Source organism: Staurois parvus, unplaced genomic scaffold, assembly GCF_062004578.1.
Source record: "Staurois parvus isolate SC_StPar_1 unplaced genomic scaffold, SC_StPar_1.0 ptg000456l, whole genome shotgun sequence".
NCBI classification, from domain to species: Eukaryota; Metazoa; Chordata; class Amphibia; order Anura; family Ranidae; genus Staurois; species Staurois parvus.
In genome coordinates this window covers 1775231-1796761 of record NW_028318252.1, presented here as the reverse complement: position 1 = coordinate 1796761, position 21531 = coordinate 1775231, and the positions used below count along the sequence as shown (strand labels likewise).

The window sequence follows — 21531 nt, the reverse complement described above, 5'->3', positions numbered from 1 at the left end:
AGGAAATAATCTTCTTATTTTTGGGATATGTGATGGAATGAGTCATGTGACTACTTACCCTTCTAAGAAAGCTTTACTGTAGTACTGAACTCTACTGTATGCTCCAACTAAAATAATCATTCTGAAAATTCACCACTAGATGGAGTGTGAAGTCAATTGATAGAATTTGTTGTCTACTAAACTACACTATATTGCCAAAAGTATTGGTCGGGTGGCCTTTACACGCACATGAACTTTAATGGCATCCCAGTCTTAGCCCGTAGGGTTAAATATTGAGTTGGCCCCGCCCTTTGCAGCTATAACAGCTTCAGCTCTTCTGGGAAGGCCATCCACAAGGTTTAGGAGGGTGTCTATGGGAAGGTTTGACCATTCTTCCAGAAGCACATTTGTGAGGTCAGGCACTGATGTCGGGGGAGGAGGCCTGGCTCACAGTCTCCGCTCTAATTCATCCCAAAGGTGTTCTATGCGGTCAGGACTCTGTGCAGGCCAGTCAATTTCCTCCACCCCAAACTCAGTCATCTATGTCTTTATGGACCTTGCTTTGTGCACTGGTGTGCAGTCATGTTGGAACAGGAAGGGGCCATCCCCAAACTCTTCCCACAAAGTTGAGAGCATGAAATTGTCCAAAATGTCTTGGTATGCTGACGCCTTAAGAGTTCCCTTCACTGGAATTAGGGGGCCAAGCCCAACCCCAACCCCTGAAAAACAACCCCACACCATAATCCCCCCTCCACCAAACTTTACCCTTGGCACAATGCAGTCAGACAAGTTCCGTTCTTATGGCAACCACCAAACCCAGACACGTCCATCGGATTGCCAGACAGAGAAGCGTGATTGGTCACTCCAGAGAACACGTCTCCACTGCTCTAGAGTCCAGTGGTGGCGTGCTTTACACCACTGCATTCGACGCTTTGCATGGCACTTGGTGATGTAAGGCTTGGATGCAGCTGCTCGGCCATGGGAACCCATTCCATGAAGCTCTCTACACACTGTTGTTGTGCTAATCTGAAGGCTACATGAAGTTTGGAGGTCTTTAGCTATTGACTCCGCAGACAGTTGGTGACTTCTGCGCACTGTGCGCTTCATTATGCGCTGACCCCGCTCTGTCATGTGACGTGGTCTACCACTTCATGGCTGAGTTGCTGTTGTTTCCAGTTGCTTCCACTTTGTTATAGTCCCACTAACAGATGACCGTGGAATATTTAGTAGCCAGGAAATGTCACGGATGGATTTATTGCACAGGTGACAACCTATCACGGGACCACGCTTGGAGTCACTGAGCTCCTGAGAGCGACCCATTCTTTCACAAATGTTTATAGAAGCAGTCTGCATGCCTAGGTGATGATTTTATACACCTGTGGCCATGGAGGTGATTGGAACACCTGAATCCAATTGATTTGGAGGGCTGGCCCAATACTTTTGGCAATATAGTGTATACCAAGCTATTGGGGACAATGTCTGTCTTTATCTTTACCTACACTGAAAGGAGAGTTCTGTACCATTTTTTTTTCAAAGCAAAGTTCCTTGCCAATGTCTTTCACACGATGTGTTTAAAAAATAGCTGCCACATATAATGCTACAATTTATCTCAGGTTTGCTCTAAGTATATTTTACCTGGGGAACTCAATACAAACACTCACCCTCCACAAGTTGAAACGTGTGGTGAACACAGGAAACACTGAACATGGATATTACATGCATAGGAGTATAAGATGAAGAGCCGGCAACTCGTTCTCCTGATAAAAGCACTCTATTCATAACGAGCGCAGTGTGCAAGCCACAGCAGCCCACGCATTTCGGCAAAAAACTCCATTCATAGCCATGGATATTGCATGCCTCTTAAAGCTCAACTCCGGACAAAATGATTTTTTTTTATATATATTGGAGTGAAGAAAGATCAGAGAGTCACCAGAATTGTTATGATGCCTGTATTTTAACCACTTGACCTCCGGAAGATTTACCCTCTTTATGACCACACCCTACATAAGGGAGATATGATCTCCATGTATAATACATAAGGGGGATATGATCACCATGTATAATACATAAGGGGGGATATGATCTCCATGTATAATACATAAGGGGGGGTATGATCACCATGTATAATACATAAGGGGGGATATGATCTCCATGTATAATACATAAGGGGGGGGATATGATCTCCATGTATAATACATAAGGGGGGATATGATCACCATGTATAATACATAATGGGGATATGATCTCCATGTATAATACATAAGGGGGGATATGATCTCCATGTATAATACATAAGGGGGGGTATGATCACCATGTATAATACATAAGGGGGGATATGATCTCCATGTATAATACATAAGGGGGGGGATATGATCTCCATGTATAATACATAAGGGGGGATATGATCTCCATGTATAATACATAAGGGGGGATATGATCTCCATGTATAATACATAAGGGGGGATATGATCTCCATGTATAATACATAAGGGGGGGGATATGATCTCCATGTATAATACATAAGGGGGGATATGATCACCATGTATAATACATAAGGGGGGATATGATCACCATGTATAATACATAAGGGGGGATATGATCTCCATGTATAATACATAAGGGGGGATATGATCTCCATGTATAATACATAAGGGGGGATATGATCTCCATGTATAATACATAAGGGGGATATGATCTCCATGTATAATACATAAGGGGGGATATGATCTCCATGTATAATACATAAGGGGGGATATGATCTCCATGTGTAATACATAAGGGGGGGATATGATCTCCATGTATAATACATAAGGGGGGGGGGATATGATCTCCATGTATAATACATAAGGGGGATATGATCACCATGTATAATACATAAGGGGGGATATGATCTCCATGTATAATACATAAGGGGGATATGATCTCCATGTATAATACATAAGGGGGGATATGATCTCCATGTATAATACATAAGGGGGATATGATCTCCATGTATAATACATAAGGGGGGATATGATCTCCATGTATAATACATAAGGGGGGGGATATGATCTCCATGTATAATACATAAGGGGGATATGATCACCATGTATAATACATAAGGGGGGATATGATCTCCATGTATAATACATAAGGGGGATATGATCTCCATGTATAATACATAAGGGGGGATAAGATCTCCATGTATAATACATAAGGGGGGGATATGATCTCCATGTATAATACATAAGGGGGATATGATCTCCATGTATAATACATAAGGGGGGATATGATCTCCATGTATAATACATAAGGGGGGATATGATCTCCATGTATAATACATAAGGGGGGGGATATGATCTCCATGTATAATACATAAGGGGGGATATGATCACCATGTATAATACATAAGGGGGGATATGATCACCATGTATAATACATAAGGGGGGATATGATCTCCATGTATAATACATAAGGGGGGATATGATCTCCATGTATAATACATAAGGGGGGATATGATCTCCATGTATAATACATAAGGGGGATATGATCTCCATGTATAATACATAAGGGGGGATATGATCTCCATGTATAATACATAAGGGGGGATATGATCTCCATGTGTAATACATAAGGGGGGGATATGATCTCCATGTATAATACATAAGGGGGGGGGGATATGATCTCCATGTATAATACATAAGGGGGATATGATCACCATGTATAATACATAAGGGGGGATATGATCTCCATGTATAATACATAAGGGGGATATGATCTCCATGTATAATACATAAGGGGGGATATGATCTCCATGTATAATACATAAGGGGGATATGATCTCCATGTATAATACATAAGGGGGGATATGATCTCCATGTATAATACATAAGGGGGGGGATATGATCTCCATGTATAATACATAAGGGGGATATGATCACCATGTATAATACATAAGGGGGGATATGATCTCCATGTATAATACATAAGGGGGATATGATCTCCATGTATAATACATAAGGGGGGATAAGATCTCCATGTATAATACATAAGGGGGGGATATGATCTCCATGTATAATACATAAGGGGGGTATGATCTCCATGTATAATACATAAGGGGGGGGGATATGATCTCCATGTATAATACATAAGGGGGGATATGATCACCATGTATAATACATAAGGGGGGATATGATATCCATGTATAATACATAAGGGGGGATATGATCACCATATATAATACATAAGAGGGGATATGATCTCCACGTATAATACATAAGGGGGGATATGATCTCCATGTATAATACATAAGGGGGGATATGATCTCCATGTATAATACATAAGGGGGGATATGATCTCCGTGTATAATACATAAGGGGGATATGATCTCCGTGTAGAATACATAAGGGGGGATATGATCTCCATGTATAATACATAAGGGGGGATATGATCTCCATGTATAATACATAAGGGGGGGATATGATCTCCATGTATAATACATAAGGGGGGGATATGATCTCCATGTATAATACATAAGGGGGGATATGATCTCCATGTATAATACATAAGGGGGATATGATCTCCATGTATAATACATAAGGGGGGTATGATCTCCATGTATAATACATAAGGGGGGGATATGATCTCCATGTATAATACATAAGGGGGGATATGATCTCCATGTATAATACATAAGGGGGATATGATCTCCATGTATAATACATAAGGGGGGATATGATCTCCATGTATAATACATAAGGGGGATATGATCTCCATGTATAATACATAAGGGGGGATATGATCACCATGTATAATACATAAGGGGGATATGATCTCCATGTATAATACATAAGGGGGGATATGATCTCCATGTATAATACATAAGGGGGGGATATGATCTCCATGTATAATACATAAGGGGGATATGATCTCCATGTATAATACATAAGGGGGGATATGATCTCCATGTATAATACATAAGGGGAGTTTTTATAAGTTGGCGTCCCTTTCTGCAGCATAGACTTCAGACAGAAATCTTAATGTTTTTTTCAGACTTGCATTTGCAGACTTGTGAATTTTGGAGAAGTTTGGAGGACATTAGACCTCATTGCCATCATAAATGGCATATTTATCACCTTATTTGACCGCATTACAGTAATACACACAAGAGGTTGACTGTGTTTTAAAACCTGACAGAGGTTCTATCCCTTTCCTGCTGTATCCAAATTTAATAATAAATGTTCTGGATACAGAGCAGAAGTGTAAATGAGCCCTAAGGATGAATCCCACTGTAGTGTATGGTGCTCAGTGTTATAACTTTCCTATTCCAAGGTATCCATTCATAGGAAGCGGTGAGGCAGAATCAAAGCCCATCAGACACTGCTGCTGAGCACACAGGCCAGAATACTCTTCTGGGTAAAGGTAAGGTTTTCTACCCCCTAAGACAGCCTTTTTCATCTGTTGAACATGAATAATTTTGAGGTTTTAGGGAACCGCTACTAAAAACCCCTACTTACAGACGGCTAAAATGATCATTGGTTAGCTGCCCTTGGCTCTGCAGTGTGGCACTGGACCCAGAACTATGCAGGCACCATTGATGGGAGGTCAAATAGCCACAGTTCAAGGAATCGCTAGCAATCTCTGGAGGAACCCTTGTTGAAAATGACCTCCCTAAGGGCTTGGTACTCAAAAGTACCGAACAGAAGTTAGGAACTTGTGCTCCTCTTCTCTGCAGATTATGCTTTTGCCATGTTTTTTCTTTTTAAGGAAACCTGTACTTAGAGAGAGAAGCTTCACCTTTGTTCTGACTTCACTTGCTTGTTTTGGGTTGATAGCCAGGCAACTAGCATTTTCAAAGGGAGAAGTCAGCAATGGCAGCTTACACATCACCCCATTACTGTTTTCCTTTAATAGGTGTAGGCATTATGTCATGCAGCACCCTCCCAATGAATCAAGTGGTAAAAAGTGGGTGAAGCTTGGCTGATTCTAGATGTCCCAAGGCCATTATTTTCATCCTAAAAAGACGACGTTTCTGAATGTCGGGCTCTTGTCTCAGCCTGTTCATCTAGCCTGTGTCAAATAATGAGCTATTTAGGTATTGTACATAATTAATACTCAAATGTGATCTCACCGCTTTCCTGGAGGTCTGGAAATGACTAGTTAGGAGCAAGTGAAAAATGCTTGATGGCCCAAAGTATCATGGTTCCTCCACGTGAACAATGGCAGAGAATTATGGGTAGGGGACCATTGTGGTTTAACAGCTCTATCCTCTTACAGCATGGACATTTTTGAGGCATTTTTTCTCCCCACAGAAGCTGCGGTGGCATTTATTATATTGAAGCACTTACAAGGACTTACCACGCTAGCTAAGGCCAATAGTGTGGATTGGACTTGAGTGAGGTTCGTATTCTCAAACAGATCATTTGCTTCAAATATATCGTGTTGTTTCACTCCATAATCTGTGATTGCCTTAATAAAGTTTCCAATGTTTTCCAGCTGCAAATAAAGCACAGTTAGAGAGATAGCAATATGTGTCCCATAAGTATAGTTCATATAGCTGAAGAAACACATTACCAGTGGCTTTTCATATATGGTCAATGGACGTAATGACTGTAAGCCAATGCCCTTCCACTGTAATGTATCTGAAAGATAAATTCCAGTGTAGGGCTACCCTCATAGGGGCTGCTGGCAATAGCTGGTTCTTCCCTAACAGCACAGAGGCAGCTCACCACCACAAGCACCCATCTGTGCACACCAGCTGCAATAACAGTCTAGGTGATGTATTTTTTAATTTTTTGCTTGAAGAACTTTAAACAGGAGAGGGGTCCTGGCATGGGATACTCCAAACAATCAGCAATAGCAATGTGGGGACAATCTTCTCCCTAGTCTCTCTCTCTGGAGGGTAACTATGGACATAGAACTGTCTAAGGCCCCACAGCTGTAGAACATAAGGCAATTGTCTTTGGCATCTGGTCACCTTGCGCTACTGCTCAACTATTGGTACCTAATACAATTTCCAAAATGCTGCACAGGGGGACACCTTTCTCTAGGCTCACACTCCATGGTTCGGCTGAGGACAGGGGAATGGCCAATATTCTGAGACCATATGAGAGCTGTCTCAGCCCAAGCCCTTATATCCCAAAAGCACACACAGTCACCGGGAATCAATTTAGGGTATTTAATCACAAGTCCACAGGACAGCTGCACACCTTCCAGCTTCCTCTGGACACGGTCCAGTGCGGGAAACAACCCTTCTCCAAACATGATCCCTTCTGGTGAAATCCCACAGCCAGCTTCTCAGGAGATCCATCCAGACCCTCAGGCCTCAAGAACAGCTACGCAGTCCATGGGCTACCTCAGGGCAGCAGCCCCTAAGGCTTTGGAACCCTGCTGGGAAGATGGAACTATTTCTCCAAGGCTTCAGACTATTTGTCAGGTGCTGTACCTGTGGGATCCCTGTGGATGCTGGAAATCATTGTAGTAGGCATCTCCACTAGCTTCCAGGTCGAGTGGCTCCTGCTACACCATGAAAACAGGAGGTCAGCGACTCGGCACAGGTGCCATTTAGAGAACACTTTGCATTTCCTCAATGAATGCAAAGCATTCTTTGATTGGACCAGGTGAAAGGCAGAGTGGTGATGTTTCCATTTCATGTCTTCAACAGAGCATCCCACATATTCAACAATGGAACCTTGTTTTGACAAACCGGCTCTCCAAGTGCCTCTTGGTTAAAATACAGACAGTACATGCCCACAGACAGACGATGGGGGCAAATCATGTTTTGTTTATGTGTGTGTGTGTTGAGACATGTTGATGGAGGAGACAACCATAGTGGAGAACAAGTTAGGGTGCACCAGTGTTTGTATTGTGTCAAATGGGGGGTCTTTCCATACAGAATATTAGAAACAAAGTGATGTCAATAAAAGACCCATTGATCCATTTTTTTTTTACCAAGCTTTCCTAACCTCTTCCTGTCAGCCGTACACATATACGTGGCAGCACAGTGGGGGGTTTTAACACCCTACTACCACATATATGTATACAGCATAGTGATCACATGATCAGGATGCTAAGGAGACTCCTCCAGCATTAAGATCCCCTTAAATTGCCTTACTGACTCACTACCTTTGAGGTCATGCCTCTGTCTTCTTGATCCCAGCTTCATATTGAAAATGCTGCCCTCCTGAACCTTATTCACACCCTCATTTCAAGGTTCCAGTCCTGTACTCCCTGGTCTTATTACCTGATGCCAGTTCTGTGTAGACTCGTTGATCTTCCTGACGGAGCCGGGCTGCAGCTTGTTAATTAACCTGCGGAGAGAAGATGGCTATCCTGGTTATAGTGAACAAGCAGTGTCAGTCATCTACTCCCTCCCCACCACTACCACCAAAGGCCAAGGAGGACTGCCCCCATCTGCAGGCACCACAGACTGATCCCAAAGCAAGACAAGAGGAGGAGTGGGGACACCCATCAGTAGGGCTACTGCCTGTACGCAGGTGCAGCTAGCTAGTCTGCCACTAGGTGGCTCTGTTTCAGAATAGTGTCTAGTTACAGAAAGCAGTGTCATCAGGTGTTAGGCCCCTTTTATGCCCCTTTTAGGTAGAGCACTCCTGTAGTGATGGATGAGTTAGCACCCAATTATAAGCCTGGCTGAGAGGAGCTCTAGTGCAGTTGGGGCATGGGAGCCAAACACCCCACACCAGTACAAATGTAGCCAGCACATGGAGGCCCTGGACAGGGCTGCAGGCCAGATAGAGGTAGACTTGCACCCAGGAGAGCCGGCTATGGACGTTTTGACTCTTATAGAGGCGAGGGCTAGGGCAGGTTGTGAAAGGTCTTCCAGGCCTGGCCAAGAGTTCCCTGAGTGAGGCTATTCCCCGGGAAGATGTGTACCCAAGGAGGAGGTGACCACAGAGATCCCATTCCTGTGATCCCTGTTTGGAGGGAGAGGCTGTTAGAGGGAAGATGGCTGTTTAAAGTGCTGCATGATGCTTTCACATGTGACTTCTGTGGAACACCCAGTGAATGTGATTGACTATGTATTGTCAAGCGATAGTATGTCAGTGTGATGTGACTGTTTTATGCCATTTTCCAAGTACCAACATGAAAGTGCAGCAACCATATTTATGTGTGTGGACATTCCTTCCTTGGGGACATAAAGGTCAATGGCCTAGGAATGTCCTGTGGAGGCCTGTGGCACAGAGTGAGCACAATATGGCAGAGGGTATAATCTCAGCAGGAGGGTCAGTGCTCTAGCAAGGAAAGGAATGGAGCAGGGACTTGTGCTTTTGGCACCAACACCTAGTTAATTACAGAGCCCATCTTACATTGTTAGGACAGCAACGTTTCAAAGGCAGCTGCTCTTGTATTGGTACATTAGATCAGATCTAAAATTAAAATATATATGGCACATTAATGTAAAAGTTCAGCCCCTTTTTCTAGTTACATACAAAGAATCGTACTATAGAGCATACTGTATCTAATTGCATGACAACGGATGTAGCAATGCCCAATTGACTTAATACCACCTTCTTCCTTAGCTCTGCCCACTATGAAAATGGGTGATGCACATGATGTCAAGTGTTGGAGGTGACCTGTCGAAAGATTGATTTTGTTTTTATCAGGACTTGGCCAAACTGATTCTGATCCATTCAGTTGAAATCAAAAGCAGTCATCCCCTGTCATAGTGGACAAAGTACTGGAAGGAAACAGCATTATGCCAGCTGGGCAATGCCAAAATGGTTGCCTTAGAATTAGGTAAGCCCTACAGTAGGCCTCCTTTTTGTGTCAACATCCAATCCTGTTAAACTAGATAAAGTCCACAAAAGATGGACTTTGGCACCAGTCTACATTGGGCCTCTTTTGTGTCACCATCCAACCCTGTTAATCTAAATAAAGACCACAGAAGACGGACTTAGACATCAGCCTACAGGTGGCACAATAATACCTATGACCACTAGAATTTATTGTTCTTCTCTCAGGTCTTGATAAATAGGTTTGCTCTTTTATAGTCACTCACTCGCACAGTATGACTCCATCTTTCAGGGACTCCATGAATTTATTCCCAATATTCCTGCCGGTGGTCCTCTCTATCCATTCCCGCAGCTCGGCCTCCTTCTGTGGGTCATATTTTGATGCCAACTGAAAGAAGACAAGGGAGCATGTCAGTGTGGTTCAGAAGAGTTGTCATGGAAAGAACATAGCGCTTCCATTGCTGGTCTCATTCCTAAAATGCCAGTTGGCCGGATATTATTTGGATCTTCACAGATTTGGATCACACAAATCTATCTCTCAACCCCCCACCTCACCCCCTCGGTCTCCGCCCGAATCACACACCTACTGAGTGACATATCAGACTGGATGTCTCTCCACTTCCTTAAACTGAACCTCTCCAAAACCGAGTTTCTTGTCTTCCCCCCAGCCTGGACACCCCCCCCCCCATTGACTTCTCCGTCACATCCAACAACGCCACCATCAAACCCGCCCCGCAGGCCAGAGTACTTGGTGTCATTCTGGACTTCAACCTATCCTTCCAGCCCCAAGTCCAATCTTTAACAAACTCACGTTCCTAACCCCAGAAACCACTAAACAGCTCATCCACTCCCTCATCATATCACGACTCGACTAGTGCAACTCCCTCCTCACTGGCCTGCCTCGCCACAGGCTATCCCCGCTTCAGTCGATCCTGAATACGGCAGCCAGACTCATTCACCTTACCAACCGCTCCATCTCCGCCAGCCCCCTCTGCCAATCCCTACACTGGCTTCCGATTGCGCAACGGATCAAATTCAAAATCCTAACACTGACGTACAAAGCCGTCCACCATACTGCCCCGAACTACATCACTGACCTAATATACAAGTACCACCCAACACACACACTCCGCTCCTCACAAGACCTCCTTCTCTCTAGTTCCCTGGTCTCCTCCTCCCATGCCCGCCTCCAGGACTTCTCCAGGGTGTCACCCATCCTCTGGAACTCCCTGCCCCAACCCATCAGATTATCACCTACTCTCCTCTCCTTTAGGCGCACCCTGAAAACCCATCTCTTCAGGGAAGCCTACCCCACCCCCTGCTAACCTGCCGACCTCCTCCACTCTTCCTACCACTCCATCCCCCACAGCTATCTCCTCCTGTGCCACCATCCCCTCCCTCCTAGATTGTAAGCTCGAAAGAGCAGGGCCCTCGAACCCCTCCTGTATTGTATTGTATTGGTATTGTTCTGTCACATGTTCTGTCCCCCTTTGTAATGTACAGCGCTGAGTGAACTATTGGCGCTTTGTAAATACTGTATAATAATAATAATCTTCTGGCATGCATGCAGATCAGGAAAGTCAGAAATCTACAGTAGGCCAGTGACTCAAAGTAGAAGGTCAGCATTACTGACAGGCATCTGGCATTTTTAGAACGAGGTTCAGCGATGGCAAGCCTGCATATTTTTCTGACAGTTTTCCTTTAATCCTAGGCCTTGTTTGGTCACACTGAAGCCCGGCCTACAATACAAATCAAACTGTGCAAGCTCATATCTTCCTACTAGGTTCTACTGATCTGCTCTAATCATGCAATTTAGTGTAACAAATGATGGGGTTCTCTATAAAATTCAGAGGAGGTAGAAAAATGATGTCTGCTGTATAGGTTATATTAGTCCTAAAAATATAAATATTTAAATAAAAAGAGATTAATAATAGCTGTGGATTCTCCTAGGGTGATGTCCTCTGCAGTTGTCTTACCAGTCTTTATTTAGGGGCATTATAGGGGCAAATTGACCCCATGTCCCTTATAGGTGTTAGAACAGTGGTGGTCAAATTATTAAATATACAGGGCAAATGTGATGCTTGATTTCATGAAAGGGCTGCACTTTAACTGATCCAGGGGTATCAGTCACTACATATCCATTTTTAATGGTTTACATAACTGGGGTATGACAGAGCCAGGGGCAGACTAACAACTCATGGGGCCCCCGGGCAATAGGGGATCATGGGGTCCCTGTGTCCTTGCCCACACTCACAGCACACCCAAAAAAGCCTATAAAAGGTACCAGGGGCATTTCATGGGGCCCCTTACTGAACCCCAGCCCTCGGGCAGTGCTCGAGTGCTCGAATGGTCAGTCCGCCCCTGGACAGAGCTGTGTCCTTTGCTTACCTACTCAGTGCTAAAAGGTGACTTTTTTCCCCTATATCAGACAGGGCCTGGATTTAGACCTTGGGGGCCTGGGGTAATTCAGATTTGGTGGACCCCTTATAAACAGGAATCAAAACACATGACAAATCATCAAATTTATACATTCTTTCGCTGCCAGGACCATTTTTGCATATTTTATACACATGTATATAAAAATTATTTTAGGCCTGAAGATTACATGAACCCCCAAACATTAGATATTTTCTGAAAGCACACACCCTAGTGAATAAAGTAGTGGTAGTTCCAAATTTTGTATGTCACACAATGGTTTACAAAACAGAATATTTCAGTAAAAAATGTACTAAAGATCATTTTAAGGCACATAAGAGCAATATATTATCTGATATTTTTTTTTTGCAAAATATAAGATGAGGCTGCACAGAGTAAATAGATGCATGTCAATCCTTAAAACTGTGCCCCTAAAATGACGACAAACGTCAGTACACTATATTTTCATTAGACAATGTTTTAACAGTCCCCACGGTTCATCAGTTTAGAGTGAACTGTGAAAATTGGGCATAGTATTTTTTATCTCAGTCCAGCGTGCACAGAAATATGTAACGTGTATCAATGTTTTAACGTGCAGGCACCACTGATGCATGCATGCGTGCTTGTATGAGGGGATGGGAGGGGGACAAAAACATTATTTTTTTGGGGGGGGGGGGTTAAAGTGCTTGGGTGTAGATTTAATGTTGTACACTTTTTACGTTTTTGTTTTTTTTTTAAACTAAACTTTTTTTTATCACATAGGGGACAAAAAGTCTTGAAGTAAAGGTTTGAAAAAATGTGTGACACAATGTCATGGTGAGGTCAGGTGCACACACACACGCACAATGATAGGCTGCCTTCCTTCAGGCTAGGCTCACATATGTGTGGGTGGTGCCGCTGTGAATCTGCACAGAAATCCGTGCAGAGGCACCACCCACACAGAAGAATGTGGACCAGCGGGCAGGTGCCTTTAATTCTAATGGCACGCTACCCGCACTGGAAAACGCAACCATACTGGGAACCGAGGTTCCCGTGCGAGCTGTGTTTTCAGAAGAAGTGCAGGGACTTCTTTCCCTGCGTGTCCCGGGGCACGGGAGTCCATTCAAATGAATGGGCTCTTGTACCCACACAAAACGCGGCCCGCAGGAACGCGGATATGTGAACCAGGGGTAAGGGCTTAGGTGCTCAGTGTGTGATTTGCTTCAGCTGCCACAATAAATTTAAAACTGATACAATATAGCAAAGTAAAAACTTTTACAGATGATTGGAGGCAAATTATTACTTCCTAAAAAAATTAATGAAATCATTTTTTTATTATGATAATTTTGTATAGAGGGGACCCTTTCTGGGAGAGCAGCGGCCCCTTTTGCTCCTTATAAACCTCATAGGTAACAGCGCCTCCACTTTGTTTCCAGGATAGGATTTTCCATATTTTAGTCCCAGGCTCTATGCTGCCACACAGTGGTCATTTAGCTAACTGCAGACACATCGTTTTCTCCCAGGCAGCCCAGAAACCTGTAAACTAACACTCATGTCAAGTTCTCTGGCAAAAAAACATAAAATCTGCTTTATAATTGCATGTACATGAGGTTTACAGTATTTCAAAAAACACATTAAAAGAGTGACCAGCATCTCATTGGAAGGACCACAGAGGGCTCAGGAAGTGTGTTTGAGCCCCTGTAATAGCCACGGTTTGAAAGTAAGCAATCAGTGTTTGGCTCTATCAGTTTTTTCCTACAATTATTTTTCAATGGAGTCCTAAATAGAGAGTATAGTCTGTCTATAGTAAGAACTATAAGAGAAGTAAGAGTTTGAGTTATTCTTGATGTGTATTGGAATCACATTATGGTTGTAACCAGGACCAGATCTAGTCTGTCTGATCTGGGGGTGCAGTAAAAAAAAAATCAGGGGGCACAATATCAGTAGTGTGACAGGGTTGCATGCAACCAGTATTCCCTCTTCACTCGGCACACTTTTGTACCATGGAGTCATAATTGCCTAATCAGAGTGCCCCCTACATCAATTGCCTAATCAGAGTGCCCCCTACATCAATTGCCTAATCAGAGTGCCCCCCTTAATCAAATGCCTAATCAGAGTACCCCCCTACATCAATTGCCTAATCAGAGTGCCCCCCTACATCAATTGCCTAATCAGAGTGCCCCCTACATCAATTGCCTAACCAGAGTGCCCCCTACATCAATTGCCTAATCAGAGTACCCCCCTACATCAATTGCCTAATCAGAGTGCCACCTACATCAATTGCCTAATCAGAGTGCCCCCCTACATCAACTGCCTAATCAGAGTACCCCCCCCACATCAACTGCCTAATCAGAGTGCCCCCTACATCAACTGCCTAATCAGAGTACCCCCCTACATCAATTGCCTAATCAGAGTGCCCCTACATCCACTGCCTAATCAGAGTACCCCCTACATCAATTGCCTAATCAGAGTGCCCCCCCTACATCAATTGCCTAATCAGAGTGCCCCCTACATCATTTGCCTAATCAGAGTACCCCCCTACATCAATTGCCTAATCAGAGTGCCCCCTACATCATTTGCCTAATCAGAGTACCCCCCTACATCAATTGCCTAATCAGAGTGCCCCCCTACATCAATTGCCTAATCAGAGTACCCCCCTACATCAATTGCCTAATCAGAGTGCCCCCTACATCATTTGCCTAATCAGAGTACCCCCTACATCAATTGCTTAATCAGAGTGCCCCCCCCCCCTACATCAATTGCCTAATCAGAGTGCCCCCTACATCAACTGCCTAATCAGAGTACCCCCTACATCACTTGCTTAATCAGAGTGCCCCCCCCCCTACATCAATTGCCTAATCAGAGTGCCCCCTACATCATTTGCCTAATCAGAGTACTCCCCCTACATCAATTGCCTAATCAGAGTACTCCCCCTACATCAATTGATAATCAGAGTGCCCCCTACATCAATTCTCTAATCAGAGTGCCCCCTACATTAATTGCCTAATCAGAGTGCCCCCCCACATCAATTGCCTAATCAGAGTGCCCTCCTATATCAATTGCCTAATCAGAGTGCCCCCTACATCAATTGCCTAATCAGAGTGCCCCCTACATCAATTGCCTAATCAGAGTGCCCCCCTACATCAACTGCCTAATCAGAGTGCCCCCCTACATCAACTGCCTAATCAGAGTGCCCCCTACATCAACTGCCTAATCAGAGTACCCCCCTACATCATTTGCCTAATCAGAGTACCCCCCTACATCATTTGCCTAATCAGAGTGCCCCCCTACATCAATTGCCTAATTAGAGTGCCCCCCTACATCAATTGCCTAATCAGAGTACCCCCCTACATCAATTGCCTAATCAGAGTGCCCCCCCCCTACATAAGTTGCCAAATCAGAGTATCCCCCCCCCCCCACATCAATTGCCTAATCATAGTGCCCCCTACATCAATTGCCTAACCAGAGTACCCCCCCCACACATCAATTGCCTAATCACAGTGCCCCCCCCACATCAATTGCCTAACCAGAGTGCCCCCCCTACATCAATTGCCTAACCAGAGTGCCCCCCACATCAGTTGCCTAACCAGAGCGCCCCCCCTACATCAATTGCCAAATCAGAGTGCCCCCTTAAATAAATTGCCCTCCTCGGAGTGCTCTCTTACATCAATTGTCCCCATCAGGTCTCAACTCAAAAATGGGGGGGCATAGCCCACCCCAGCACCCCCTAGATCCGGGCCTGGTTATAACATTTCCATTCTTATACCGTATTTCCTTACACATACAGAGGTGTAGATTCTGCTGCTGGTTTCTGTGTATTTACATATATGCTCATCCTGCCTACATAACTTCTGACCAGGGGCGGACTGACCATTTGGAAACTCGGGCACTGCCCGAGGGCCCAGGGTCAGTAGGGGGCCCCATGAGATGCCCCTGGTACCTTTTTTATAGGCTTTTTTGAGTTTGGGCAAGGACACAGGGCCCCATGATCCCCTATTGCCCGGGGGCCCCATGAGTTGTCAGTCTGCCCCTGCTTCTGAGATCAAATTCCACCAATTGCATTGTTTTTGGTAAGTCACACTAGACTGGTTGACTTGCAATGAGATAGACAAATTCCAGGGCTAGGTGCAGCTAAATTGCAGTTCCTCCGAAAAGCGATCTGCATTCACATCGCTTTTCAGAGGTGTTTAGCAGGCAGTGAAGGGGCAATATGACACCTTGCTGCCTGCTTTAACACTATAGCTGCTTGTTTAGACTTGTGGTTGAGGGGGGAGGTGTTAAAAACATGTGGTTGAGCCACATTTTTAGCACACTCCTTAAGGCAGCAGATGCATTTGCGAAGCTTTGTGCCCGCAACAAAAAACTTTTTCCTGGTGCCATTGGTGGGCAGAACCACTGGTGAGCATGAATGGGGACGCGCCACAAACACTAAAGGGCTGTTTACAAGTATTTAGAGCCTGTTCACACCATGACATTGTGGTAACATGAGCCTCAGGCCTCTTCCACACGTATGTTCACATATGTCCGTTCTTCATCTGTCCGTTTACAGATGAAAAATGGACACCAATGTATTTCTATGATCATCCGTTTGTATCCGTTAATGTCCGTATCCGTTAACATCCATTTTTTTAACAGAAGAAAACCCTATTTTTTTTTAAAATGGAATGGACAAAAACAGATGTAAATGGATGAAAAACAGATGTATACGGATGTAAACTTATGAAAATGGACGAAAACAGATGTAAACGGATGTCAACTGATGAAAACAGATGAAAACAAATGTAAACAGATGTCATCTGATAAAAACAGCCAAAAACAGATGTAAACGAATGAAAAACAGATGTAAACTGATGAAAATGAAGGAAAACAGATGTAAACAGATGAAAAACAGGTGTAAACAGATGAAAAACAAATGTAAACCGATGAAAATGAAGGAAAACAGATGTAAACAGATGAAAAAGAGATGTAAATGGATGTAAAACGGATGTAAAATGGATGCAAGTGGATGAAAAATACTGATGAAAAACCGCATGTAAACTGATGAAAAACAGATGGAAATGGATGAAAAATTTAAAAAAAACGGATGAAAACCGGATGTAAACAGACGAACATGGATGTAAACGGATGAAAAACAGATGTAAGAAGATGTAAACTGATATAAAACGGATGTAAGCAGATGTAAATGGATGTAAAACAGCTGAAAAATTGATGTAAACAGATATAAACAGGAAAAAAACAAATGTAAATGGATTTAAAATGGATGAAAAAACTGATGTAAACTTATGAAAACGGATGAAAATAGATGTACATGGATGTCAACTGATGAAAACAGACAAAAACAGATGTAAACGGACGAAAACGGATGTCAACTGATGAAAATGGATGAAAACAGATGTAAACTGATGAAAAACTGATGTAAATGGATGAAAACAGACGGAAAATGCATGTAAACGTATGAAAAACGTATATAAGCGTATGAAAAAAACTGATGTAAACTGATGGAAAATGGATGAAAAATGTATGTAAACTGATGAAAAACGGATGTAAACAGATGTAAATGGATGAAAAACGGATGTAAACAGATGAAAATGGATGAAAAATTGATGTAAATGGATTAAAAACGGATGTAAACAGACAGAAACGGATGTAAACGGATGTAAACAGATGAAAACGGATGTAAAACAGGTGAAAAATGGATGTAACTGGCCGAAAAAAAACAGATGTAAATGGATGTAAATTGGATGCAAACGGATGTAAAATGGATGAAAAAACTGATGTAAACTGATGAGAAAACGGATGTAAACGGATGAAAATGGATGAAAAATTTACGTAAACAAATTAAAAACGGATGTAAACAGATGAAAACGGATGTAAACGCATGTAAACAGATAAATACGTATGTAAAACAGGTGAAAAATGGATGTAACTGGCCGAAAAAAAACAGATGTAAATGGATGTAAATTGGATGCAAACGGATGTAAAATGGATGAAAAAACTGATGTAAACTGATGAGAAAACGGATGTAAACGGATGAAAATGGATGAAAAATTGACGTAAACGAATTAAAAACGGATGTAAACAGATGAAAACGGATGTAAACGGATGTAAACAGATAAATACGTATGTAAAACAGGTGAAAAATGGATGTAACTGGCCGAAAAAAACAGATTTAAATGGATTAAAATGGATGCAAAAACTGATGTAAACTGAAACGTTTTTTCTATGAAAAAAAGTGACTGAACTGATGAAAAAACGGAATGCCCGTGTGAAAGGATCCGTACTACAAGTTTTACCGCAACCCTTGGCAATACACCTGCTATGTGCATTCTGAATGGCACTCCAATGCACCTTCTATTGGACACTACGGTGCCTGTTGGAAGATGTGTAGGGTGCCATTTAGAATGAATTGCACCACAGTGCCCCCTAGGCATTTAACGTGCATTGCAGCATCCTTAGTGAGGGGCCCTGGCATGCATTGATAATAACTGGCATTTTACAACACAAATACATTCCAGAGCTGCCAGAGAAAGGTCCCTCCTTCAATCATCATAAAGGAGTCCCTGAACTCTGAGCAAGAGACTTCCCATAGGCTTAGCTGATGTCATTAGTTGGCTGCAGACAGGAGAAAGTATTTCTACTGTCACCTCTCCCCCAGAGATCACTCAGACTATACAATGTAACTTTGGAGTAAGTCATACAATGAAAGGGGGCTGATCTGTGTAAAACAATATGTAAGCACATGATCTAGAACACAAAGACTAATGTATAGGTACCAGGATTCATGTGTAAAGGGCAGGCAGCTTAGTTCAGATGCGGACCCTGGGTGATGCCTGAACAAAGATGGTGCTGGTCTTCTGGAAAATGAAGGCATTGTCAGGGGATAGCATTGTCATCTTTCTGAAGAAATAAACACCTGCCATCTGCATGCATGTAACCAGGGGCGGACTGACAACTCATTGGGCCCCCGGGCAATAGGGGATCAAGGGGCCCCTGGGCAATAGGGGATCATGGGGCCCCTGTGTCCTTGCCCAAACTCAAAAAAGCCTATGAAAAAGGTACCAGGGGCATCTCATGGGGCCCCCTACTGACGCCAGGCCCTCGGGCAGCGCCTGAGTTTCCAAATGGTCAGTCCGCCCCTGCATGTAACAGGCGTGAGGCTCATGTACTCCACCCCCGTGTTGCCCATCACAGTTGCATTGTACAGCCAAGGCAAAAAGCCCCGCACTGGACAAGGCCTGGAAATGCTGAAAGGCTTTAGAGTGAGAAAGGATTAGAATCTCTGTCGGGTTTTTACAGCTAGCCAGGCTCTGTAGGACTCATTCACATGGGCGGCAGTAAAAGCAGGTGGTTGAGCCATGGTTTTACCACCCATCTAAAGACGGAAATGCATCTGCTCAGGGCTGCGATGTTGCAGCAGCAATTATATGTCGCGTTGGGCGGGTGGTACTGCCGCAGAATGTGACCCCTTTCAGCTTTTGGGGTGCTGCTGAAACCACCGTACAACCATCTGCAATGCACACAGTCGTGGGGCGGTAGTGCGCTAGGTCATGCCGTCTCTGGGAGTTCTCCAGCCAGGCTTCAGGAGGTAAGTCAATGGCCTACCTATAGCAAGGGCTTCCTTCAGCTTTGGTCAAACACCCCTTACCTGCAGTGGCAGTTCTCTGGTCAAGGTGGGCGAACCCTTTGCAGCACATGGAAGCAGTAGGTGCACCAGAGCTTGTGTTGTCACGTGACTGGTAGGTCATGTGACTCTCTGCCAGAACACGGATGTCACGTGACATCCCCCCCGATCGCCATGCCAGGAGGATGTGGATGGGGCACGGATGGGGGATGTGTGGGTGGGCACATTCCAGCCCTCAGGGGCGTCTGGGATGTTTATATAAAGAACAATGACCCTGTAAATCTTAGTGTGAACCAACCACACAGCTATGCAAGAGAGGCGGCTGCCAACATTCACTGCATGCCAGGCTGATGGGACCACACAGCCGTCTGGGGGGATGGCAGGTACTGTGCGGCCCTTCCTTAGAGGGGCCATACATGGCAGGCCTTGTGAGTGGGAGGAAGGTGTAGGCCGAGAGCTGCTGCCACTGGAGCGGTACTTACCGGTACTTACCTTTACAGCAGTCTGTGCTCAGGGGTGAATGTTTGAAATGCAGACTGACTGTGTTCTGGGCATTCACCCCTGACCGCATTCTGCCCTAAACATGAGTACCGCTCAGTGCACCGTCCAGCCGCAGCAGCTGCCGGCCTCCCCGTACCATCTCTGTTTAGTTCCAGGCTTGTTATTCCCCATTATAAACACAAACGGTTCTGACTATCTTCATTTGAAGGGACTGTCTCTCTTTTGGGACCAAACCCCCTTGTCCCTACTTCCTCCTCAGGCATCCCTCTTTTGGGACCAAGCCTTTCTGTCCATCCTTCCTCCTCAGGAGTCCCTCTTTTGGGACCAAACCCCACTGTCCCTCTTTACTCTTCAGGTATTCCTCTTTTGGGCCCAAATCCTTCTGTCCCTTCTACTTCCTCAGGTGTCTCTCTTTTGGGACCAAACATCTCTGTTCCTCTTTCCTCCTCAGGTGCCCCTCTTTTGGGACCAAACCCCTCTGTCCCTTCTTCTTCCTCAGGTGTCCCTCTTCTGGGAACAAGCCCCTCTGTCCCTTCCTTCTTCCTCAGGTGTCCTTCTTTTGGTACCAAACCTCACTGTCACTCTTTCCTCCTCAGGTGTCCCTCTTTTGGGCCAAAGCCCCTCTGTCCATCCTTCCTCCTCAGGTGTCCCTCTTCGGGGTCTAGACCCCTCTGTCCCTCCTTCCTCCTCAGATGTTTCTCTTTTGGGACCAAGTCCCTCTGTCCCACCTTCCTCCTCATGTGTCCCTCTTTTGGGACCAAACCCCACTGTCCCTCTTTCCTCCTCAGGTGTCCTTTTTTTGGGACCAAGCTCCTCTGTCCCTGCTTCCTCCTCAGGTATCCCTCTTTTGGGACCAAGCCTTTCTGTCCATCCTTCCTCCTCAGGGGTCCCTCTTTTGGGACCAAACCCCACTGTCCCTCTTTCCTCCTCAGGTATCCCTCTTTTGGGCCCAAATCCTTCTGTCCCTCCTTCCTCCTCAGGTGTCTCCCTTTTGGGACCAAACATCTCTGTTCCTCTTTCCTCCTTAGGTGTCCCTCTTTTGGGACCAAGCTCCTCTGTTCCCCCTTCTTCCTCAAGTGTCCCTCTTTTGGGACCAAGCTCCTCTGTCTCCCCTTCTTCCTCAAGTGTCCCTCTTTTTGGCCTAAACCCCTCTGTCCTTACTTCTTCCTCGGGTGTCCCTCTTTTTTCGACCAAACTCTTCTGTCCCTCCTTCCTTTGCAGGTGTCCCTCTTTTGGGCCCAAAACCCTCAATCCCTTCTTCCTCCTCAGGTGTCCCTCCTTTGGGACCAAAACCCTCAGTTCCTC

The 21531-nt window shown here is 44.5% G+C and overlaps 1 protein-coding gene across 1 annotated transcript in view; it reads right to left on the bottom strand.

Moving 5' to 3' along the window:
• CNN1 (calponin 1) overlaps nucleotides 1–21531 on the bottom strand; it is a 92300-nt gene that overhangs the window by 10793 nt on the left and 59976 nt on the right. Inside the window, exons 2-4 of the mRNA XM_089688857.1 lie at nucleotides 9977–10098; nucleotides 8201–8267; nucleotides 6316–6453 (exon numbers count right to left, since the gene is read on the bottom strand). Of these exons, the coding sequence (XP_089544983.1) occupies nucleotides 6316–6453; nucleotides 8201–8267; nucleotides 9977–10098 (327 nt within the window). The remainder of the gene's footprint in view (nucleotides 1–6315; nucleotides 6454–8200; nucleotides 8268–9976; nucleotides 10099–21531) is intronic.